The sequence below is a fragment of the Epinephelus lanceolatus genome, chromosome 15 (genome assembly GCF_041903045.1).
Source record: "Epinephelus lanceolatus isolate andai-2023 chromosome 15, ASM4190304v1, whole genome shotgun sequence".
In the NCBI taxonomy this organism is placed as follows: domain Eukaryota; kingdom Metazoa; phylum Chordata; class Actinopteri; order Perciformes; family Serranidae; genus Epinephelus; species Epinephelus lanceolatus.
In genome coordinates this window covers 38,701,886-38,727,360 of record NC_135748.1, presented here as the reverse complement: position 1 = coordinate 38,727,360, position 25,475 = coordinate 38,701,886, and the positions used below count along the sequence as shown (strand labels likewise).

General features: G+C 40.5%; 2 protein-coding genes and 2 non-coding genes across 4 annotated transcripts; all 4 read right to left on the bottom strand.

Moving 5' to 3' along the window:
• Positions 1-769: 769 nt before the first annotated feature.
• On the bottom strand, positions 770-8,019 carry dkc1 (dyskeratosis congenita 1, dyskerin). The gene is made up of 15 exons (XM_033641866.2): positions 7,920-8,019; positions 5,833-5,888; positions 5,660-5,746; positions 5,108-5,199; positions 4,518-4,702; positions 4,309-4,373; positions 3,925-4,051; positions 3,444-3,574; positions 3,070-3,213; positions 2,647-2,767; positions 2,332-2,450; positions 2,144-2,247; positions 1,779-1,821; positions 1,264-1,431; positions 770-1,064 (listed from the first exon to the last, which is right to left on the bottom strand). The coding sequence occupies exons 1-15, from the start codon at positions 7,933-7,935 to the stop codon at positions 999-1,001; spliced, it is 1,524 nt and encodes a 507-aa protein (XP_033497757.2). The 5' UTR covers positions 7,936-8,019; the 3' UTR covers positions 770-998.
• On the bottom strand, positions 2,520-2,596 carry LOC117267661 (small nucleolar RNA SNORD83). Its single transcript, XR_004502590.1, has one exon. It is a non-coding gene; the product is annotated as a small nucleolar RNA SNORD83 (small nucleolar RNA).
• Positions 5,319-5,513, bottom strand: LOC144467148 (small nucleolar RNA SNORD17). The gene has a single exon (XR_013493510.1). It is a non-coding gene; the product is annotated as a small nucleolar RNA SNORD17 (small nucleolar RNA).
• Positions 8,020-9,435: 1,416 nt separating the features above from the next.
• Positions 9,436-24,799, bottom strand: LOC144467038 (exocyst complex component 3-like). The gene is made up of 11 exons (XM_078175324.1): positions 24,328-24,799; positions 19,451-19,880; positions 18,456-18,573; positions 17,970-18,071; positions 17,773-17,873; positions 17,564-17,665; positions 15,147-15,258; positions 14,936-15,043; positions 14,467-14,622; positions 14,231-14,352; positions 9,436-13,154 (listed from the first exon to the last, which is right to left on the bottom strand). The coding sequence occupies exons 1-11, from the start codon at positions 24,425-24,427 to the stop codon at positions 12,995-12,997; spliced, it is 1,611 nt and encodes a 536-aa protein (XP_078031450.1). The 5' UTR covers positions 24,428-24,799; the 3' UTR covers positions 9,436-12,994.
• Positions 24,800-25,475: the final 676 nt, after the last annotated feature.

Genomic DNA, 25,475 nt, shown 5'->3' with positions numbered 1-25,475 from the left:
CGTCACAAGGCTAATTTATACAATGTAAAATGCCATAGGCTTGTGCTAATAACGTTAGCACATTGTATTTGTGGGGAAAATGTGTCCAGATAAAGACAAGTGTTTGTCTGTGAATGCTGCAAGTTACAGTGAAGCTGATTTGTGTACTGTTTGAAACTGTCTCTATTAAGCCATGTTTAAAATAAACTAAACTTGACAGCACCAACTAGCATTTTGGAGGTGTAACTGCAGAGTAGTCTGAGTGGGCGACGTTTGCTGCATAGATCAGCCTCTCATTGGGCAGAACGAGCCATCCGCTCAAGTCCCGCCCTACCACCTCCGGTTGTCATAGTCAACAAATGTCCTTTACTAACTTTTGCGGTAGTTGATCTTGCGGGGATGTAGCCATTTTTCTGCCATGGTTCGCGTCCTGTAGGCGATATTTTTGTGGGCGTCTTAGACCAAAACCTGTTTCCCCCCGGCAATATTTTTGCAAGCGCACCGTTGCTATGGCACCGCCAAGAACGATTGTGATTGGTTGAAAGAAATAAAAAAGCCAGGCATTTTTTCTTCCAATCTTAAAGTGAGAGTCGGTGTAGCCAGACCTCTCTTTTCTTGAGAAAGGTCTGGTGAGCGAGACTAACTGCAGAGTGACACAGACACACCACCGCACTGCTCAAGTCCCCAAAGACACCCCTGCTCTAAATGATTCAGATTCAAAGATACTTTGACACTCTGGATTATTTAACTGGACCTATACCTCACAGAATGATTCTGAAGACGCTACAAATACAGAAAACAAAGACTTTTATTTTGGAAATTACAAACAGACTTCTGTTCAGGTATTTACAGCTGAAAAAAACAAAAAAAAACAAAATTTATATAAAAAACAAAATCGTCCTCTTTTCTTTCTGCATTCATGCAGTCCATTATTGTAAAACTCCCAGAATGCTTTGCATTCAGACAGGTGAGAGAATGGGCGGAGTCTCAGTGTCTGTTCACCTGCTGATCCACAGTCATCACTCTGACGCATCGCCGTCTTTCTGTTTCTTTTTCTTCTTCTTCTTTTTGGCACTTTCAACAACCTTAAGACAGAAGTGGAATATTTAATTTATACATTTCAGCTTATATTTAAATTCAATTATTAAATTTAACATTTATCTCTGTTTATTGTATTTTACAGACTGGAAACTGATCCATTAAGAGCTTAAACCAAAATCTAAAAGTCTGAATTCCAAGTTCAAACTGATTTTTTTCTATCGTCATTTCAAAAATCAAACTCACCTCTGTGTCAGGCTCCGCCGCTGCTTCGTCAGCCCCCGCTTCTTCCTCCTCCAGCTTTATCCTCTTCTCTTTCTTTTTCTTCTTCTTCTCTTTCTTCACGTCCTCTGCAGAGGGCGTGCTGGGTGCCGCCGCGACTTCACCGTCACTTTCTGTCGCCTCCCTCTTCCTCTGTAGAACACAAAAGGTCAAAGATTCATCAGAGAAGGACATCAGGTGGGTCTGCTCTGATTGGACCAGAGATGGCCACTGTCACAACAACACAAGGATCAGGGTCATGTGACATCAATACAGACGTCACAGGTGATTGAGATATTGAGTGACTTTTACAGACCGGTAAGTTTGTGATGAACAGATTCTGATCATTAAATATTGATCTTAAGTCAAATTAATGCCATAAGAGCCCAGTATTAAAATAACACATATTTACACTACTGTACATACACCTGCTCCGCTGTGTGTACACCACACACACACCTGTGTACATAGAACATAGTGTATATATCCACTGAGCTTACCTTTGCTGGAGTTTCAGATGGCTCCTCTGTTACCTGGGAGATGCTGTCAATCAAAACAAAAACAGGTTGTAATAAACAAGGTTCATTTTTTATCTCAACATTTAAACTGAACCTGCACAGCATTGTGACGTCACCACTGTCAGTGTGACATCACAGCTGTCAGGTCAGTCTGATGACATCAGTGTTCTCAGGTGAGCTGCAGCTCAGCAAGCAGCAGACTAATGGAGCTCACAGCTGAGAGTTTCTCTAGCAGACTGACTCCCTCAGAGAGCACGTCAGCTCAGAAAGGGATAACTGTCTGCACGTTACCTGAAGTCACCACTGACACCTTTGTATCTGCCCCGCCCCCCTCAGGTAAGACTTACCTGTAGTCGACGTATTCGGTTTTCCACTCGTTGGGCGTGCTGCCGTTTGGTTTCCCGTGTTTGTCGAGGAGTCCTTTCTGAATCATCATCTTCTTCTGACTCGCCTGATAAAACAAAAATTAAATATTTAAATAACCTTTATTATCTAAGACAGTTGACAGTCGATGGGAGGAAATCTGACGACGTACCTTCGGTCCCAGACCCCACTTCCGAGGATATGTGTCTCTCTCCATGATCACCCTCTTGATCTTCGCCACGACGCCGTGATCACACGTGGATATCACAGCTGTGGTCATCAGAGCGACAGCTGGAGGAGAACAGCCTCGTTAATACTCATTTCCATCTGTGACTCATTGATGATGTCATTAACGTGTGAAGCCATCAGTCAAGGGTGATAGATAGCAGGTCATCACGGCCCGAAGGCTGCGGCATCTACTTAACTCATCATGTGGCTCCACCTCAAACACCTGTACGCACACAGACACACACAACACCTATCTCACCTGTACAGATGGCCTCGCCCTTTGTCGTTATAACGACGATATCCTGGTTCATCTCGATGCCGTCTTCATACCTGAGGACACCTGGCAGCATGATCTTTGCACCGTAACAGATGGCGTTCACCTAAAGAGAGGACGATAATGCGTTTTGTTTATAAAGTCCAGACTGGTGATGTCAGTTCGGTTCATTTACAAAAAAAGAAAAGACGTGAAATACAAGAGGCCTGTCTTTAGTGCAGCGCCGCTTTGACTCACTGAGCTTTAGCACCGTTTCAAAGCGGTGCAGAAATTCTTATGTTTCATGTATCAGATTAACCCTTCTAAGAGAGCCCAAAAAAGTGATGTCGCTCCATGCTTCAGACGCCTTTATCAAGTTTTACATGAGGATATATCATTATGGTATATTGTATAATGATGAAGACTCACAGCGCTGTCCTTCATCACCAGCCGTTTGTGAGACACCAGCAGTTTCTCCAGAGGGAAGATGACTCTCCTCAGATACGTCTCATCTTTGTTGTGATCAAACTGCCACTGTGCGTCCAGAACGTCGTGCATCGTCACCATGTGGTCCTAAAAAAACAACAACAACAAAAAAAAAAGTGTGATGTCAGCAGTGACAGTGATGTCATTATGATGTCAGCAGCATTGAGACGCCACAGTCACTACGGATGATGTGAGGTGAGTCTCTGCTGCAGGTTTCTGTTCCAAAGTTTAATTGACAGACCTGCACCGACAGCAGGACTGAACTCAACACTTTGGATGACTCGTGAGGTCACGGCTGAACAGGAAGTGATGCTGACCTTCTCTCCCAGCACGCCGGACCGGACTCTCCTCAGCTCCTGCATCTGACCTCCGACCCCAAGCATCAGACCCAGGTGGACACACAGAGTCCGGATATATGTTCCGGCTTCACAGCTCACCCAGAAGATACCTGCAACACAGAGTCATGCGAGATTGGTGAAACCTAAACTAATGTTTAAGTCGCACAACACCACTAAAGACCCGTTTCTACCAAGCAGTTCAGGTCAGTACACGTTTCACTGTGAGAAGTTGTGGATGGTACCAATGGAACCGTTTCATACTGTCCCCATTTTGGGGTGAAACCCTAGGGTCTAGGTACCATGTCTGAAGGGTTACTGTTGGTAAGGTAGCATACTGAAAGTGTTTGATGGAAAAGGGGCTAAACAGGTTTTTAAAGTCACAAAGATAAAACTGTCCATCAGTCAGAGAACGCCTTGAAGTTTCTCGGGTAATTTATTATTGATCTATTATCAATCTTACCCAGTCTCCTCTCAGGATCATATTCGATCAGTTTGCTCTCGTAGACCGTTCGAACTCTCAACTGACGTTTAACAGCAGCAATCAGCGGCGGTCGCTGGAACAATGCGCCAGTCAGCGTCTCCAATGCCTGCAGACAGAAACTGAGTCAGTGACAGTCACATGACCCAACATCCAACACGTGATTTATTCCGATTATTTTCTCTAAACTGTACAGAACTATTAAATTTATCTGGTTTCTACATCAACATTCAAAATAAAGTAGCAGAGTTCAAGATTGAGCTCTGATCAACCTCAAAAATGTAACTGAGTAAAGTAATGAACTTTTTATTGTCATTATAAATCTTAACATATCGATCGATCGGCCGTGCAGCAGGAGGTTCTTACCCGGGCCAGAGTGTGTTCACTCTCTATCGCACTGTGCAGCCGAACGATCCCCACATACTCTTTACCTGCAACACACACACAGAGAGTAGTGAGGGGGGCCGCTGGGTTTTACTGTGCTCACACGCCTGCCGGCCGGGTGGAGTCAACCAGTATCAATAATTTAGTTTTTCTGTTACAACACAAAACAGGAAGTCGTCATCTTTGCATACCGGCACTCTGCTGGGACTTGACTAATCGTGTGGCTCGATCCACGCAGACGATGAGACAGCCGGTGACCTTAGGGTCAAGCGTTCCACTGTGGCCCGTCTTCTCCACCCGCAGGATCCTCCTGATCCATGCCACGACCTCGTGCGACGACGGGTTCGCCGGTTTGTCGAGGTTAATGAAGCCCGACCTGACAGGAAGCAGGAAGTACAGTCATCAATGTGTTGGAGCTCTCGGAAAAATGTTGGTAGCATGTTAGCACAGTATTTATCTGGAGATTAACAGATATGATCCTGGCTGTTAGCATAGCATTACCTGTCAATCAGGGATGTTGTTAGCATGTTAGCATAGTGTTGCCTAAAATAATCCCATGTGTTGTTAGCATGTTAGTATATCGTTAACTGACACAATCCTGGATTTTGTTAGCATAGCATTACCTAACATAATTCTGGCTGTTGTTAGCATAGCATTAGCTGACATAATCCTTAATGTTGTTCACACAGCATTGCCTAACCGATGATGATATTATTAGCATGCTAGCATAGCGTTTCCTGATATAATCCTAGGTATTGTTAGCATGTTAGCATAGAATTACCTGACATAATCCTGGATGTTTCTCTTCAGAGGGTTGCTGCCACTCGGTAGAGGAGTGTAATGAGCTGTCCGGATGTTCAGTTTATCAAAATTCTGCAGGAAACAAAATTATATTTGACATTAGACATCTTTGTTGGTTTGTTCACCTTCTTGTGATCCTTTATTACATATTATTTATTTCCTGTAAAAACCGATATAAATCTCAGCATTGTATGATCAGAGCAGCAAATCGTCTTGGCAGCGGTCACGTCGAGTCGCTCTCCGTGCGGTTTCGGGTTGCGTCCGGCAGAACGCCGGGACAACACCAGCACTGCAGCAGAGAGGCCCCGCCCCCAGAACGGGAGCAGAGGCGATGACTGCAACAAGATGGCCGCTCAGAGAATGGATAAACTGGTTCATCACTTCACATGCTGAGAAACAAAAATCTCTATTATATTTGGCTAGTCTGATAACTGATGATATTCTGGGAAATTAAAGATCGATTTCGTTTTCATAAGTGCAATATCCAGTACGTGTCCACACTAACTGTACCAAGTAAACTCAGGTGTGTTACCTTTAGTAACAGAGGCCATTGAGACGTGTCCAGAGAGGCGACTTTAGACTCTGGCTGGATGAAGAAGTCTCCGCTCTGTTGGATCTCCTGTCAAACAAAAACAAACTGTTTTAGTTTCATTCAGATAAATATAATAAACTGAACACTAACAGGATGAACTTCATCTCACTCACCCCGACTTCTTCTTCACTGACTTTCTTCGCCTTCTTCTTCTTCTTCGCTGACGATACTGAAAACAAACACACATGTGGAAATAGTTTCTTTAATTATCAAACACCATGATTTTAAGTCATTTATTTCTTTTCAGAGAATCAGTTTCCCCACCAAGTAGCTTCTCACACACAAGAAATTTACTTCAGAGTTGTGGTGCGCATTATAAACATATTACATGTCTTGTATTTAAATAAATGTTATTTTAAAAAGACTCTTCGTTCAACTTCATGTTCAGCACTTTGGTTACATCCTAAAGTATGATTTTTGCTTTATAAAGTGATTAATAAACCTAATGAAAATAAGTACTGTAAAACTCAGACAAATACCAAAAAACGATAAAATACATTTCTTTAAAAAAAAAGTTTCCTTTAAATTTAAAAACAATCTATGTCCTGCTGCACAGCTCTCACATTTAAGTATTTATGAGGTTGATTAAATATAATCAAAATATCTTTACCATTTCAACATGTGTTTAGATTTTATGAACTTTTATATTTTAGTTTCTGTCTCTTGTTAGATCTTAAAGGTTTAGGGAGGGTACATTATTTATTAGAGGTGAGGAGGTGGTGCAAAAGGGGGGTGGCATGTCAAATATTTTTTAGGCTGTGGGGAGGGACTTAAATTTATTAGTTTTGGCTTTGGGGAGGGGTGTTGAACTTTAAAATGGCCGAATTTTATATTTCTGTTACTGCCCATTTTTAGAGACAATGTGCCTTCATGCATATTTTCTTTAAAAATTACCAAAATTGCACCATTAATCACAGCCAGAAACTAATGTTGTTTACATCGCCCGAGTTTGAACATCAAAAAATTTTCCGTGGACTTGCTTCGCTAATGTTCAGATTTTTCAAGTCTCACTAATAAGAGCATGATGCAAAATTGTGCAACTCACTTCATTTACGCCACTTAATTTGCACCATTTTTGACACTGACACCATGTTGCCCGGTAGGAACTGGCGTCTAATTGTGCCTTTACATTTAATTCACTTGCGTAAATTGTTTTATTCCTGTCCAGTGTGAACACAACATCAAAACTGAAATCATGATTGGATTTTCACATATGTCACTGAACACTTAACCTGCGATCAACACGTCAGTCAGGAAAAAAAAAAAGTAAAAATCAGAGCTTCAACTAATGATATTTCATTTTAAATTTGGCCCAAAATAAACTGTTTGCACAAACAAACCAGCATGCACAACAACTTTTTTCAACTCTAGGATTTCATCTTCAACTTCTAACATTCAAACATGGCAGGGTTAGTTTATAAAAAGGCAACTAATTTATAGTGGAGGAAAGGTCATGACCTTCCCCTGTTAAGTTAAGAACAGTCCCTTCGTTTAAATTATAAATGGAGGTTGAGAAGCAGCCCACGTGGCCTCTCAGACAGCACGTGGTAGAGTTAGCATCAGGCGGCTAACAGAGCTAACGGACCCTCTGAACTGAGAAACACCATCAACATGTCACACACACACATACAGGGAGAAGACCACCTGTGATCGGTACAGGAAACTGACCAGGTTTTAATCATCAATAACACGAGTTAGTGTTTCCTGTAAACTGACTGAATACACACTAACGTTTATAGACACTTCACGGTTAAACCTCTATGAATGTATCTGAATATTGAGGTGATATAAACTCAGAATCTGCCTGAGACCAGCGCTGAATCTGAGCCGCCACACGTGGGTGCAGCCCGGAGCCTGAGCACAGGCCTCCACCTCCCAAAGCTCCTACAGTTCCCACAGTGCTGCTCCATGGTTCATGAAACACGCGCCGAACTTACAAACTGGATTTAACACACCAAAGTGTAACATAAAATTAACACTGTGCAAAATTAAAAATACATGTCTTTAAATGACTTTAGTTTCTCTGTGCAGTTTGGCGTCAAACGCAGACAAAATGCGTCAGTGTCAGTTCGTAAAACCAAACAGTAACCGCCTGTGTTTGTGCAGTTTAACCAACTTTAGTTTAACGTCAAGATTTAAGAGTAAAAACTCAAATTAGTTAAAGTTCACGTGTTTTTACAGAGACGTGGAGCGCACTCACCTTCTGTGTCCGCCATCTTCACTAAGAGACTGAGCGCAGAGACCGCGGAAGCTCCTCCCCCTTCTTAATCTTCTTCTTCTTCGTTGAATTTTACGGCAGCTATCAGCCTGAGTATAGCACTACTGCCATCTCCTGGAGTCATTTAACTCCCACAGCGTCCTCTTCGTCAGTCTTGTTGTTAGCAGGAAGTTGACTAGGCATCTCATAACTATATACACACCGGCCACTTTATTAGGTACACCTGTTCCACTGCTCCTTTACGGAAATAGCTAATCAGCTAATCACGTGGCAGCAACTCAATGCATTTAGGCTCGTAGGCATGGTGAAGACGAGCTGCTGAAGTTCAAACTGAGCATCAGAATGATGAAGAAAGGTGATTGAAGTGACTTTGAACGTGGCATGGTTGTTGGTGCCAGACGGGCTGGTCTGAGTATTTACTGGGATTTTCAGCATAACCATCTCTAGGGTTTACAGAGGATGGTCCCAAAAAGAGAAAATATCCAGTGAGCCAAAATGCCTTGTTGATGCCAGAGGTCAGAGGAGAATGGCCAGACTGGTTCAAGATGACAGAAAGGCAACAGGAAGTCAAATAACCACCGGTTCCAACCAAGGTGTGCAGAAGAGCATCTCTGAAGCAACAACACCTTGTCCAACCTTGAAGCAGATGGGCTACAGCAGCAGAAGACCACACCAGGTGCCACTCCTGTCAGCTAACAACAGGAAACTGAGGCTACAATTCACACAGGTTTTCTCACCAAAACTGGACAATAGAAGATTGGAAAAACCACATTCAGATGGAAGCATGGATCCATCCTGCCTTGTATCAACGCTTCAGGCTGCTGCTGCTGGTGGTGTAATGGTGTGGGGGAGATTTTCTTAGTACCAGCTGAGCATGGTTTAAACACCACAGCCTACCTGAGTATTGTTGCTGAGCGTGTCCATCCCTTTATGACCACAGTGTACCCATCTTCTGATGGCTACTTCCAGCAGGATAACGCACCATGTCACAAAGCTCACATCATCTCAAACATGACAATGAGTTCACTGTACTCCAATGGCCTCCACAGTCACCAGATCTCAGTCCAATAGAGCACCTTTGGGATGTGCTGGAACGGGAGATTCTCATCATGGATGTGCAGCCGACAAATCTGCAGCAACTGTGTGATGTCATCATGTCAATATGGACCAAAATCTCTGAGGAATGTTTCCAGCACCTTAAAAAGAGGGTCCTACCTGGTACTAGCAAGGTGTACCTAATAAAGTGGCCTGTGAGTGTATCTATCAAGACAAATAGCACTACTGGTAAGAGGTAAAACATGAAATTTTGATTTTGGGCTGAACTCTCCCTTAAATTTTAGCATGTACTTGGTTTGTGACCCCTCAAAATAGAGTAATGTGTTCTTAAAAATTATTTGTATAACAAAAATATCAAGATCAACTTATTGTTCTGGTGTCTGTGTTGTGGAGCAACAGTTTTTCCATCAGGCCCCAGTTTGATACTAGAGTAATGGTAAAATGAGCATACAGACAGATTTTATTAATTGATTTGCTGACAGAAAAAGTTACCAAACCTACAAGCTTCTAAACAAAACTAACCACCACAGAAGAATACAGTATATAACTTTAGGAAAATACAAAAGTATTAAGATAGTTACATGGAGGCAGGAAATACAGCTTTGACCAACAGTGTCATCTGTAGCTTCAGTGGAATACTTCATATATAAAAGTCAATCATGTAAAAATTTGAGTAAATCCACAATTATACCCTGATTTTATGATGATGAATACATTCAAAAGTAGCAAGTACATCCCATAAAGTAGCTACAAAGTTCCATACAACAAGCTGTACTTCAAGTATAGTTCAAAAGTGTTCAAATAACGGAAACAGAAGAATCTAAACAGTCAAGTTTGTATTGTACAGTTGATTGGAGGCTAATTAATATTAGGAAGTAAAATCAAAACAAATCATACATATATTCTATATACCCCAAAGTCCCAAACAAATATTCATATACACACACAGGTGTTTATAGCTCAGTTTTATATTTGTCAATCATCATATTTTTTAATTTCTTTTAAGTGTTTTACACATTTTCAGTTTCTTTTCAAGACTATTCCACAAATCAGCTCCTTCGACTGTTAAACATATTTGTTTTTTATTTCTTCTAATCTCTTGTCACAGTCTGGAAGCATCTTTAGGTACATATTTTGTCTCCTCATTATTGTGCAAATAAAGCAAATGCTCTGCATATTCATATAAATAAACAATTTTAAACCTAATAAATAGTATCAAATATTTAAATATGAGCATAAATATGTGGAAACAGCGTCTAATCAGTGCAATTCTACCTCTTTGATGCTACAGACAAAGCAAATGGAAGATTGTAAAAACCTGTCAGTCATTTTGTAACTGAATGACAGACAAAAAAAGTTTTCCCCTTCAAAACGTTTAAATGCTTTGTTTTTTCTTTCAAGTATCAGAGCTCAACAACAACAACAAAAAAATCTTCCTTTTAATAAAATATGTATCCCGGGTTCAGACTACAGGTTATCAGCCCGATTACAGCCCAATATGGGTTGGGGGTGTGTGGGCGCCTGTTGTTTATGACGGAGTGAGCGGGAGTGTGTGACGGTGGACGAATTGTTTGGAAGGAGAGGTTTGGTGGTTGTGCATAAACTGATCTGTGACTGTGATATATAATGTAAGAGCATATGTCCTGCCTCCTTTGAGGTGTTTCAAATGCCAGAAATATGGACACATTGCAGCAGGGTGCAAAGGTAAACAAAAGTGTGGAAAGTGTGGAGGGGATCATGAATACGGGAAATGCGAGGTTGGGGCACAGCCTAAATGTGTTAATTTTGGAGGTGCTCATAGTGTGGCCTGTGGGGGTTGTGAAGAGAGAAAGAAGGCAGTGGAAGTGCAGAAGCTAAGAGTGAACAATGGTCTATTTTTTGCAGAAGCAGTGAAACAATAGAAACAATAGAGAAGGAAAAGTCAACCGAACGAACTGTGAGAAAGAGTCAGATGGAAGATGAAAATATATTGCTGGTAAATAAGGAGAATTTTGTGTATTTCATGGCTGAAGTAATTAATTGCACATTCCAAGCAAAAGGGAGATCTGAGAAGATTGAGATAATCGTAAAGAGTGCAGCAAGATATTTAAATATTCATGGAGTATCTGGGTTGGATGTTCAAGAAGTGCTTAAAAGACAGGGACAGTTGGAAAAAGAACTATGTTCACCGGATTAGTATTAATCATGTTACTTCTTTAGTGGAATGCAAGAAGTCTGCTGTCGAATGGCCAAGAATTTAAAGGATTTCTTAAGGATTTAGAAAGTAAACCAGATATAATATGTGTGGAAGAGACATGGCTGAAACCTAATTTAGATTTTGTGATTCCAGGATATGTGTGCATAAGAAAGGATAGAGTAGAGAGTAATTGGCAAGGATGTGCTACGTTTATTAGGCAAGGTGTTTCGTACAGAGAACTAGAAAAAGGGAAAGAACTGGAGCATGTAGTGGTTGAGGTTTGGATAGGAGATGGAAGTTTGGTAATTGTGAATTTCTACAATCCTTGTCAGAGGATGGAATTGGAAACACTGGAGGCAATAAAGGGAGTAGATAAGAGGAGGGTCGTTTGGTGTGGTGACTTCAATGCCCACAGTTCTCTTTGGGGAGGGGACAGAACTGATAGGAATGGTTTGATAGTGGAGGATTTGATGGGAGTTGATTGTAGTACAGGAAAAGAGTCCAGTTTAGACTTATCTCAATCCTTTGCAGGTATTTGTTTGTGTGAGTTAATGAGTCAGACAATAGTTGGAAGTGATCATTACCCAATTTTGTGTAAAATAGGTAATGAAAGCAGGCTGGGCATAGAAGATTCATTAGAAAGATGGATGTTTGGAAAGGCCCAGTGGGATAAATTCAGAGAGATAAGTGAATCAAGTTTCAGGAATACAGATAGAGAACAGGATATGGTAATATTGAATGAAAGTGTAAGAGATGCTATAAGTGGGGCTGCCAAGCAGACAATTGTAATCAGAGATGAAATCATCCGACAATAAATACAACTGAGCCATGCTGGGAACATGGGAAAAAGCAAACAAAAAGCTTTGGATGGATTGTTGAGAGGAGAGCCAGGGAGATGGAAATACTGGATTTGAGTTTTTTGCCAACTGCTCTTGGATTGGGAAAGCTAATGAATCAACTAGATCAACTAGATTAATGAATAGAATATAAGGCTATATATATTATTATTATTATAATATAATTATTATTTTGATGTTAAGTGAATTTTGTTTGTTTTGTTTTGTTTGTTTTGACTGTTTTGTTTCTTTTGTTTGTTTTGTTTGACATACATAAATATGAATACATTTGAGATAATTTAGATACCTAGTCCACACTCCAGTTACCAGCTCAGTGGCCTTGTGGTAGAGTGTCCGCCCTGAGACTGGGAGGTCGTGGGTTCGATCCCCGGCCGGGTCATACCAAAGACTATAAAAATGGGACCCATTGCCTCCCTGCTTGGCACTCAGCATCAGGGGTTGGAATTGGGGGGTTAGATCACCACATGATTCCCGAGCGCGGCACCGCTGCTGCTCACCGCTCCCTCAGGGGATGGGTCAAATGCGGAGAACAAATTTCACACATTCAGGTGTGTGACAATCAGTGGAACTTTACCTTTACCTTTACCAGTTCAGTGGGTGGCGGTAATGCACCTGAAAGCTGTTTGCCAACCGCCAATAAAATCAAAAGAAGAAGAAGAAGCCCAATATGGCCGTCCTATGGTGTTGACAGACTGTGAACGATTATGAGTGTCGTTACACCACAGATGTACAACAGAGTGGTAAAAGTGCATACCCACTCTGTGTGTAATAGCCGTCACTTTGACCAGTAGGAACACTGAGCAATCTGCTGCCATGGACAACTGTAAAGCAACGCAACCACAGTCTTTTTGATATTTCCTCTAGGGACAGCGTAACAAAGGAAGAATGCTGGCGTGCAATAGCAGAGTCACTTTAGCAACCCAGTGAGTTCGACCATTAGCATCAAGCCAGCAAAGAATGTTAATTCTTCATAGTAGAGACGGATTGCCAAAACATGAGTACCAGGATGTAGCTCTGGGTCTGGGTTCATAGCCTGGGAGGACCTCCAGGACCTTCAGCACCTCCTTAACCTGCCTTCCAGAAAGTCTGTTCCATCGGAGCAATGCGGGCAGGAGCTCCAGGTCCTCACTGCAGATAAAACAACAGAGTTAGTGAGATGCAGTTCCACGAATGGCCACCAGATGCTGACAGCAACAAACAAAAAAATCAAGTTTAAGAAGTCCAGAGAGGGTTTAAGTGAAATCAGAACTTCTGGACTGAAAGGTAAGAAAACTAATGCTGCAAATTATTAAAAGGTCCAGCCCAAAAACACAGCCTCACTCTGTCACGAGTCCACCTTCATAATAGTCTGAGTGGGCAGAAGTTCGCTGCATAGATCAGCCTCTCATTGGGCAGAACGAGCCACCCGCTGAAGTCCCGCCCTACCACCTCTGGTTGTGTAACAATTTTCAACCGTTTTCAACACGTCCTTTACTAACTTTTGCGGTGTTTGATCTTGCGGGGATGTAGCCATTTTTCTGCCATGGTTCATGTCCTGTAGGCGATATTTTTGTGGGCGTGTTACACCAAAACCTGTTTCCCCCCGCCAATATTTTTGCAAGCTATGGCACCGCCCAGAACGATTGTGATTGGTTGAAAGAAATACAAGCAGCCGGGGTGTTTTTTTTCTCCAATCTTAAAGTGAGAGTCGGCCCAGCCAGACCTTTCTTTTCTTGAGAAAGGTCTGGTGAGCGAGACTACTCTCATAAAGACCATCTTTCACCTTGTATTTGTTTGCTGTCTGTTTACTGATTTTTTTTTGACTTGATTAAAGATGCTGGACATTCAGTTTATCAATTGGGCTTTTGGGTTTAATCCATTCTGTGTTTCCTGAGCTACAACACACTTAATAGTTTGAAGGTGCAAAAAATGCAGCATGTGTACGGCCCCAAGAGGCATAAGAGTAGCACCTAATGCCAGGACCCTAAGTATTCTTCTTCTGGGGCCCAAACTATTTCAAAGGTATATAATAAATTTGGTGTCTGAGTAACACTGTAGTTAAGTGTATCTCTGTTAAAATAGTTATAATTGAATGAAAGAGGAAGAAAAACATCAATGTCACAGCTGATTATAAACTTTTAGTGCACACAGAGAACAAGGGTAACATTACTGGAATAAATGGACACAGGTGTGTGTAACAAACATCTGTCATCAGAATAATTTACCTCCGTGTGAGACGTTCATTCTGCATACTTCCAACTGTGAGCTTCATCGTGTCAGTGCTCTTACACTCCACCAGCTCTGTGACTTTCAGCAACATGAGCTTCCACTCTTGAACACCAGGAGCCTGATACAACACAGCACACACACACACACAGCAGTAAAATTAAGACTTTATCCAGCTGCTAATGGGTTAATGTCATTATAGAGAACATAAGAACAAGCAGGCTGTTGATCTTACCAGGTCTGAGATGGTTATATGTAGCAACTTCATATCCTCAGCAACTTTTTGTTCAAAATCAGGACTCCAGCACCTCCTCAGTTTGCTCTGGCTGCTTTGGATTAGATGTTTCAGGTAACTGTGAGTGATGAGCTTGTAGACGTCGTCCATCACTCTCTGAGAGACACAAAGTTGGAGACAGACACTGTTTAGTTTGTGTTAAGAAAGACAACAGCATGTAGACACAAAGATGTCGGAAAAATGGCTGCAATGAATGCTTTTTTTTTTTAAATTGAGAGATCATATACAACGTGCTGTATTTTACAAATGTTCCTCTGCTATCAGACAGGCAGGTCTTTCTTATGCATGCAGTGTAGTTGCCTTTTGGGTTCCTTTCATATATCAACAATGCACCCTTGCATAACCATTCACACCTACCATAGGGGAAAACAGAGACTATTCAAGAAAAAAATAAAGATTTTTAACATACCTTTTGTATGTCCTGAAAGCAGGAAAACTTGGAGAAATGATTCTTCACTTCTTCAATCAAGAGGAAGAATTCCTTGTTCTCCGATTTGAAGTATTTCTTCAGGTGGCTCTGTGACAAAACATCAAAGTTAGTTTCATGTTTCTCAACAGAAATATATGGCTCCTTAGAAATGTAAGAAAACAGCGTATTTGTGATTATGTTGGACAGTTACCTCTGTGATGTCAGCTACGATTTCCATCACAAGTTTCACTGTGGAATCCTCCAGGTTTTCAAGCACTGCCACAGCTTCCTCAAGAAGGGTGCCTTTATTTTGGACGTGCAGCCTGAGAGGAAATATCATGAATATAATGTAGAAATACTCAACGTTTATCATCATCATAATCATATTTGTTTTTTCTTACAAAACATCAAGTCTTTTAAACTACACTGAGCAAAAATATAAACTCATGCACTTTTGTTTTTTGTCCCATTTTTCATGAGCTGAACTCAAAGATCTAAAACATTTTCTATACACATAAAAGACCATTTCCCTCAAATATTGTTCACAAATCTGTCTAAATCTGTGTCAGTGAGCACTTCTCCTTTGCCGAGATAATCCATCCCACCTCACAGGTGTGGCATATCAAGATGCTGATTAGACAGCCTTAGGCTGGCCACAATAAAAGGCCACTCTAAAATGTTCAGTTTTATCACACAGCACAATGCCACAGATGTCACAAGTTTTGAGGGAGCGTGCAATTGGCATGCTGACTGCAGGAATGTCCACCAGAGCTTTTGCCCGTGAATTGAATGTTCATTTCTCTACCATAAGCCGTCTCCAAAGGCGTTTCAGACAATTTGGCAGTACATCCAACCGGCCTCACAACCACAGACCACGTCTAACCACACCAGCCTAGGACCTCCACATCCAGCATGTTCACCTCCAAGATCGTCTGAGACCAGCCACCCGGACAGCTGCTGCAACAATCGGTTTGCATAACCAAAGAATTTCTGCACAAACTGTCAGAAACCGTCTCAGGGAAGCTCATCTCCAAGCTTGTCGTCCTCATCTGGGTCTCGACCTGACTGCAGTTCATCGTCGTAACCGACTTGAGTGGGCAAATGCTCACATTCGATGGCGTCTGGCACGTTGGAGAGGTGTTCTCTTCACGGATGAATCCCGGTTTTCACTGTTCAGGGCAGATGGCAGACAGCATGTGTGGCGTCGTGTGGGTGAGCGGTTTGCTGATGTCAACGTTGTGGATCGAGTGGCCCATGGTGGCGGTGGGGTTATGGTATGGGCAGGCGTATGTTATTAGGGGTGTAACGATACATCGATCCACATCGATACATCGATTCATTGATTAACGATCCGATTATATCGATGCAAAATGAAAACATCGATCCATATCGTCATGTTAAAGATACACATTTATTTTGAAATTCACATAGCATGTCTGTGTCACCATTTCTGGGCAAGCGCGCCTCTGCTCAAACAACAAACAGAGCTCAGAAATAAAATGGTCAAATCATATTCTAGTTGTTTTTGTGAGCTGATGTAAATGTTGTGTTAGATGGGCATATGATATCGCGTCATATCAATCGCAGGCTCCTGAATCGAATCAAATCAAAATCGTATCATGACAGACTTTGTGATATTGGCAAACATCGTATCGTCATCCAAACAAATCGATATAATATCGTTTTGTGATGAAGCTGGTGATTTACACCCCTATAAGTTATGGACAACGAACACAGGTGCATTTTATTGATGGCATTTTGAATGCACAGAGATACCGGGACGAGATCCTGAGGCCCATTGTTGTGCCATTCATCCACGACCATCACCTCATGTTGCAGCATGATAATGCACGGCCCCATGTTGCAAGGATCTGTACACAATTCCTGGAAGCTGAAAACATCCCAGTTCTTGCATGGCCAGCATACTCACCGGACATGTCACCCATTGAGCATGTTTGGGATGCTCTGGATCGGCATATACGACAGCGTGTTCCAGTTCCTGCCAATATCCAGCAACTTCGCACAGCCATTGAAGAGGAGTGGACCAACATTCCACAGGCCACAATCAACAACCTGATCAACTCTATGCGAAGGAGATGTGTTGCACTGCGCGAGGCAAATGGTGGTCACACCAGATACTGACTGGTTTTCTGATCCCCCCAGACCCCCCCAATAAAGCAAAACTGCACATTTCAGAGTGGCCTTTTATTGTGGCCAGCCTAAGGCACACCTGTGCAATATTCATGCTGTCTAATCAGCATCTTGATATGCCACACCTGTGAGGTGGGATGGATTATCTTGGCAAAGGAGAAGTGCTCACTAACACAGATTTAGACAGATTTGTGAACAATATTTGTGAGAAATGGTCTTTTGTGTATATAGAAAAAGTTTTAGATCTTTGAGTTCAGCTCATGAAAAATGGGAGCAAAAACAAAAATGTTGCATTTATATTTTTGTTCAGTGTACATACATCCTGTGTAATCATGTGCCTTAACTGTATTTCTATCATACATTGGCTGTTTCAACAGTGTGTTTGATTTTACACCTTGTCTTTAAGTAAAACAGCAACAAGTTTAAGTTGAACTAAATTCATATCTAGCAAAGAGACACAAGCGCTCAGTTACTCACTTGAGGTTTTTACAGTTGTTCAAAGTCTGGAAGAAGTATTTCATCTCTGGGTTGTCCATTTTTGCCATTTCCCCAAGTCTCTCAGTCTGCATAGCAGAGTAGCTACAAATCAAAGAAAACATGACGTGTTCAACGTGCAAAGTTCCGACTTTAGATGGTGATATTAATGTTCATAAAGTCTGGATGTAAATCTGTTTAGATAATCTCACCTCTTCAGAAACATAAGCAGCTCTTGGAAACAAACCTCCTGCAGACGGTCAGACAGTTTGGGGCTAAAGTTTTGTGCTTCTTTGGATATAGCCTCGATGCACTTAGAGAGAAAAAAAAGAAATGATTTTATTATGCAGCAAATAAACAGACCAATAAATAAAGAAAAGTAAAGCAAATAAATATGCAGTGTTTCTACCTGTGCACTACCTGCCACAATAGTGTCCAGATGAAGTTCATCATCGGCTTCGTTTCCTCTCTGAATCTGCAGGATTTTCCCCAGCTGACCTTTGACCTCTGTCTGTGGACCCAAAAAGAGACAAAGATACATTACAAAAATACAGGTTGGTCACTATAACATAACATCTTAGTGTTTACTTGGCCAGTTGCTGACATATGTGGCTTTTTTTGGTCACAGTCATTGTCATTTATCTGTTTTCTGGTTTTATAATGTCCTTCATGTTGAGGTCCAATAGACACACACCTGTTACCAAGGAACAGTGTCACCACAGAGATATGTTGTGCTCCTGGGAATAAATCTGTTCCCATGACCATTACACAAAGGCACATAATAAATATGTCAAGAAAGGGGTAGAGGACTGAATTAATGTGTAGTATCTGTTCACATGATGAAGGTTTTGAATTGTGTGACCAAGTACAAGCAGAAGAGAGTCAGTATTCTTACCTGCACATTCTCAAGCAGTTTGTCCTTTGCCTTTTCGACCCACTCTGTGAGCAGCAAGAGGTCAACTTCTTTTATGGGATCCATTTTCTGAAGGTCAGGGTGACCGAGCAGATCCTGACTAGGAAAGAACCACAAATACCAACGTCAGAACTGAGCAGCTGCAAGTTTCACCTCTGAATATTATACTGTTCAGAAAGCACGAGTTATTCAGAATACAGTGGGTCGATAGTAAAAATTAGAGTTTGTTTTCATGCATGTTTGGATGAGAAAATTGATATCACTTTTATACTTGTCTTTTTACAAGCCACAGCCAGCAGGGGATTAACTTAGCTTAGCACAGAGACTGGAAATGGGGGGAAACAGTGAGCCTGACTCTGTCCACTAAAAGCAAAATATGCCCACCTTTGTTACAGTTTGGGTTAGACGGAGCTAGGCTAGCTGTTTTCCCCTGTTTCCAGTCTTTCAGCTAAACTACGCTGGCTGTTTTCTGGCCTAAATATCAGCCCAAAGCTCAAATAATGGGGTCGTGACCAGCAGACAATCATGCTGTCTTCAAAATTTGTTGGATTCACTCATTTAAGTGTTGAAGCTCTATGTCAGTCACTTTGGGTATCTGTTTGTGTTTAATGTCCCAGACAAACTGTATTTTGTAGTAATGTCCAATCGCCACAAGATGGCAGTAGCTACATTTAAAGTACCTGATGGGACTCATGCAAGTCTATGTTTCACAATAAAAGCCTTGTTATAAAATGAGTGGATTCTGTGCTTTAATTTTGAAACAGATACAGGAAGTATTAAATTCAAATTAACAGCTTAATGCAGAAACAAAGATCAGAAACGAAGGAGGCTTCACACTAAAATATGACCAAATGTACTTATCAAGTAGTGTGAATCAGACATAAAAGCCTCTCTCTAACACAAGCCTGCTCCAGTTCTGATACCCTCTGAAGTTGAAGTAAATAAAGATACAGAAGGTAAAGTGTAGAGATAGATACCTCAGATATGTTTGGGAGACCCACTTTATCAGCGCCAAGGAACTCTGGGGGGAGCTGATGTTCTGGAGCAGAGCATCAAGGTGACGAAATGTCTGATGATGGTAGCATCCAATCAGACGTCCCGACAACCCCATTGACTCCAACCGGGGTCCCAGCTTCACGAGCTCTTTGCGCACAGTTTCCTTCACATCAATCAGGTGCTGGTAAAGGTTCTTGTCCACATCGGCCGGCAGCTCTGGGAAGTGCTGGTTCACAGATTGTTGGATGAGGCGAAAAATGTGATACTGCCGTGAATTGGACTCAGGGCGCATTGAGCAACAAGATCCATTCTCAGTGTTGCTGGCATCAAGGTTCACACCCAGAAGTTCAGCTAGTTCCTGAAGTGAGAATTGTTCCTCACTTTCCAGGCGTTTTTCCTCCTTTTCACATCCTATGAAAGAGTCAAATGTCAGATTGTTACAGTAGGTTAACACCCTATGGGCCCTAGGCCTTGTTTGGGTTATTTTTACTGCCTTTACTTTTGAGCTCATATCACAGTCATTATAAAGGCTACATACACATGCTATATCTTGTTTTTTTCAGGACAATCTGGGCTAACCAGATTTGCCATCATTTCATGTTCTTCTATGTGCCTGTATTTTATATTAATTTTTATATCAATGAAAAAAACAAATCTGTGTGACTAAATTCTTACATTTTTACATATATCTCACCATACCAAGTTGGAAGTTGACATATTCTGCCATATCTGAAGAGGGGAGACTCTCTGGAATCTGGCAATATAAGAACCATGATGGTGGGACATTCTGTCACTTCACAGTTGTCCAAAACATGTGGTTTGTGCCAGGCGGACATAATTGCCAGTAGTTTTTCATTATTGCAAGAAATTCCATTGACTCATTCACAAGTCAAAAGAAATATGCAATATTTACATCTAAGATAATAGAAGAATAGTCAGCCAAGGGCAATGATGTCCTCCAAGATAATATTTGCCACTTTGTTTGCAGTAAAAAAAAAAAAAAAATTGGGCATGGGGTTATACATAATTTTAGTGTAACTTTATCATTTTTTTTCGCTGTGAAAACATTGGACTACCGACAAGTGCTTGGGCTTGTCAGAAAGCTGTGGTTCTGCTCACAGTCGCGGAGAAAATCAATAGAGAAGAACAGGTGTGAATTTGGACGCACTATGCGTCATTCGGGTTCCACACAGAGGGTTTGAACCCTCTTGCTGTGAGGCAACAATGCCAACCACTGCTCCACCATGCCGCTAATAAATATCACTATAAAATTATAAAATATACATGTATGTCACATTTCTGCTGACTCACTCCTTACAAGTGTAAAACCCAGAGGTGGAGTGTGATGTAAATGTGAGGTACTTGTTCTTGAGTATTTTAAATCTCATGCCACTTTCTACCTCTGCTCCACTAGAGGGAAGTATTGTACTTTTTAATTCACCGCAACTATTTGAAAGCCTTAGTTACTAGTTGCTCTACAGCTTTAGGATTTTACCCAAAACATATGCAGAGCTCATTAAGAAGAAGTAGAAATAAAAGTCTCAATTATCAAATTAATGCACAGGTAATTTTGAAAAAAATCATAAATACACAAAATATTTTTAAACTATTAAATAAATAACCTTGTTTTTGATTTTGATTTTTTCCCCCCAATTTATTATTTTCTGTTTACATGTATCTCAGTTTTTATTAAAGAGGGGGCGTGCCTTGATGGTGTCACTTAACAGGCATTGGCTGTCTTGACTATTCAGGCATTTGCAAACAAAAATAAATGAATAGGGAATTAAATAAAAACAGAAATCAATGTAAACATAAATGGGAAATAATTAAATTTAAATTTTAAAATTTTTTTAAATTTGTCAAATAAATAAATAAATAGATGAATAATACTTAATAATAGAAAATATTAAATAAATTGATGTATTTGTAATTTATATTTTTAAATAACCTGCACAGTAAGACTTTTATTTCTACATCTTTTCTCAATGGTTTAATTAATGTATTAATTATTGTAATGGCAGCGTTAGCCCTCCTTAGCTAGCATCTCATCTTGTTCTACCAAAAATAAACAAACAAACAAAAAAACAACAGTATGCTGCAGTACATTTAGGGTCAGTGCTAGGTCCGATTCTCTTTTCAGTTACAGGCTCCCTCTTGGCCATCTTATACACAGGCATAATATCAGTTTCCATTTATGACACTCTGATCTATTTTAGCTGTGACCCAACTAACAACTATCAAAACATGACTAACCTGATAAATTGCCTTCCTCACATTCACAAGTGGATGTCACAAAATGTCCTGCAGTGTCTGCATGTCTCATTTGGTCTTCGTGTCATATGTACATAAAGTACATAGTGCAAAATGAGAACAGGATATTCACAGGTGTTAAATGGCAATTAATCTACTCCATAAAGTGCATGGTGCAAGATGAGAACAAGATAATCACAGGTCATATAAGCAATAGATCTACACACTAAAATGGGAGACACATACAGAATACCTATACCAATATGCAATGGAACAGTAACTCTATCGACTGCTTACGAAAAGAAAAAGAAAACAGGAGAGCATACTTCAACAGCAGAGTACCTACTCAATGCTGACAGGTTTGGTTACTTAAAATCATTTTTTTTGCTTCATAGTTAGCACAGATTTTCAAATCTGTTGGAAGATTATTCCATTCCTTTATAGCCTTGTACGAGAAAGCTGTTTGTGCAAAGGCAGTTTTACGCTTGGGAATACAACACTGCCACCTAGAGGTACTTCTCCATACCCTGCTCATCTGTTCAGAGGTCAGCTGAACAAAGGGCTTGAGGGGTGGAGGTGCAGTGTAATGACAACAAGACGGAGATACTAATCATACGTCAAGATAGTGCAAACGTTCAGATATCAAAGAGTCTTGGTTCTCTGTCCCACTCAATAACTTCACACTGTAGAAATCTTGGTGTCATTTTTGATCAATCCCTCAGTTTAGACAAACATGTAAATTTGGTAGTTCAATCCAGCTTCCTCCATCTCAAAAATATCTTGAGAATCAGATCATTCCTTTCCAGCAAACATCTGGAAACTGTTATTCATGCATTCATAACCAGTCGTTTAGATTATTGTACTTCCGGGTTCTCTGGCATCAGTAAAAAATCCCTCTCACACCTCCAGCTCATCCAAAACTCTGCTACTCGGACTAGAAAACATGACCCCATCACACCAATCCTGGCTTCCCTACATTGGTTACCTGTTGCTTTTAGAATTGATTTTAAGATTTTATTGATTACTTGAGGCCTCGCTCCAATTATATAACAGATCTTTAATTGCCCTATGTTCCTTCTCGCACCCTGAGATCCTCAGATGCATCTTTTCTTGTCGGTCCGAGGTCTCGATTAATTCACAAAGGTGATGGAGACTTTGCAGTCAGAGCTCCTCGACTTTGAGGAGATCAGAGCTGCAAACTCAGCCTCATCTTTTGAATCACTTCTGAAAACCTACTTGTTTAAAACTGCCTTTCAATGATTTTAACTTTTTTTTTTTATTATTTTGTGTTTTTATTGCTTTGTCTTTTATTCGGTTTTGTAAAGCACTTAACTGTGTTTTGAAAGGTGCTATATAAATAAAGTTTATTATTATTATCATTATTATTATAATATGTTTTTTCCCTCTATCTTTCATTTATCGTTTCATGTATCATTTAGATACGTGAAAATGTAAGAAATTTAAATATATATTTGTTAATACTATTGTTTAAATTTCTTACATTTTCATGTATTTTTCCTCTCTTGCAAGGAGCACCTGTAACATAAATAATTTCCCCTCGGGGATCAATAAAGTATTTCTGATTCTGATTCTGATCTTTGGGATAAATTTGCCATTTGTCCTCATTTAATGATTTCTGGTGTATTAGTTGAGTTTCTGGCGGCCAAGTGTTCAGCTGTGTGAAAGCAGAAGAACAGGTTTGTATTCTGAGGAAGAGGGAGTGAAATCAAACATAGATAAATAACAGGTTTACACACCCACCTGCACAACACCTTCATGAGTCACTCACCCTTTTGTGCACAAGAACAGTGTGTGTACTATGCATGGCACTTCTCAAGGGTAATTGAGGCCACATATTTGTTCAGGAGCTTTGGACTCTCCGACATGGTTAATATTAATGTAACACCAGAGGCCTGCACTGACAATGCTTTCCTAACAGACTTTGCAGTTTTTACATGTTATATCTGTAAATTTAAAAACTTGCTAAACCTGTTTCATTTATCAAAACAGGAGTCCAGATAAAGTACTGCTGTAGATTGTATCCAAGTACATTTACTCATTTACTGTACTGAAAGAAACTGACCTCAAATTTTGACATATTTGCACTTTACTTGAATATTTCCATTTTATGCTACTCTATACTTATATTCCACTACAGTTTGGAGGCAGATATTATACTTTTTACTCCACTACATTTTTGTGGGCGCTTTAGTTACTTTGCAGATTCAGATTATTTATACAAAATGTAAATCAACTTGTAACTTCTGATATATTATAATACATGTAGCTACCCAGCAGTTAGTATTTTAAGTAATTAAAATGATCTCTATCTTTACCAGCTGCAACATTAAAGTAAAGAACACATCATTGTTTTTGCACTTTGTAACTTCTGAGGTTCTATATTTACATTTCACAAGCACACACCCAGGAAAATAGTATTTAAAATGATGTTTGAACAACTGAGCCTCATCTCAAGCTGCACTGAAATATAAAGCCACAGTAACAAGACAGATGGTATCAGATAACAACGACACTGTAAATGAAAAGAAGCTCACTCATTCATGTAAACTATGCAAACAGAGCAAACCCACAGTCATAAGAGTCTTACCATCTATGCTGCTGCGGTTGTAGCTATTCTTACGCTCCGTTAAAGGTCTCCTGCTGTCGCTCCTCTGAGATTTGCTTCTAAATGGTGTGAATCTCTTCATTTTGAACTCGTTTTAAAGATTCAGTGGCTGAATCTGTGACTTTTAAGTGATGCACGTTGCTGCTCAGGGCTTTGTAAACTGAATCAGCAGCTCTAAGATCCCATCTCTTATACTGTAGAGGCAAATAAAGGGGTTTCCCTTCTACCTCATCCACACTTTCGTTTTCCTTCAGAGCTGGTTACAGCACCGAGAATGACCCGAAATTCTCGCGCGCGCCGGAGCACCTCCGTTCATATCAGACGCGCATTTCTCCACGCCGGCCAACAAGCGATTCTGCTCCCAGCTACGGCGTACATTTTAGGACATCCTCAGGTGTCAGGCTTCAGCGTCAGACCGTAGATGAAAAGGCATAAGGTCTCAGGAAAACCTCTGTCAGACGTCACACTAAACAGCCTCAGAAAAAAAGGCATCAGAAAAAAAGTCGTCAGACCAAACTGCCTCAGAAAAATCAGTCTCATATAACAACGGACTATATATATATATTTAGGCCTATATACAGTGACGGACTGGCCATCTGGCATTTGGGCAAATGCCAGAACGGCTGCATGGTCCTGCGGCCGCCAGGCAAAAAAAATAAATAAATAAATAAAAATTAAAAAATAAATAAATAAATCTTCTCTTGGCGGCCCAAAACATTTTTATTGGCCACAATATACATATAAGTAGTAGGCTAAATATAATTTGTGAGTCTTAAGAAGAGATTTAAAAGAAGACACTGAGAGACACATGTTTATTGTTATACTCTAGCTGTGCAGTGCTCTTGTCATGTTTTGGTGAAGCTAATGTAATATGCATTGTGGCTGCTGTAACATTTATTATGGCTTATAACACACATGGTCCTTCTTGTTTCTGTTGTAACTAGTGCTTTTGATAGAGCTATTGAAATGTGCACTGTGGCTGTGCAGTGCTCTTTTCATGTTTTGGTGAAGCTATTGTAATATGCATTGTGGTTGGTGTAAGATTTATGTTTCTGTTGTTATAATTTGGTTGTGCTGTATTCTGTCCGAGAGGGGGCGCCTATGGTTAATGGTGTAAGTAGGCTAAGCCT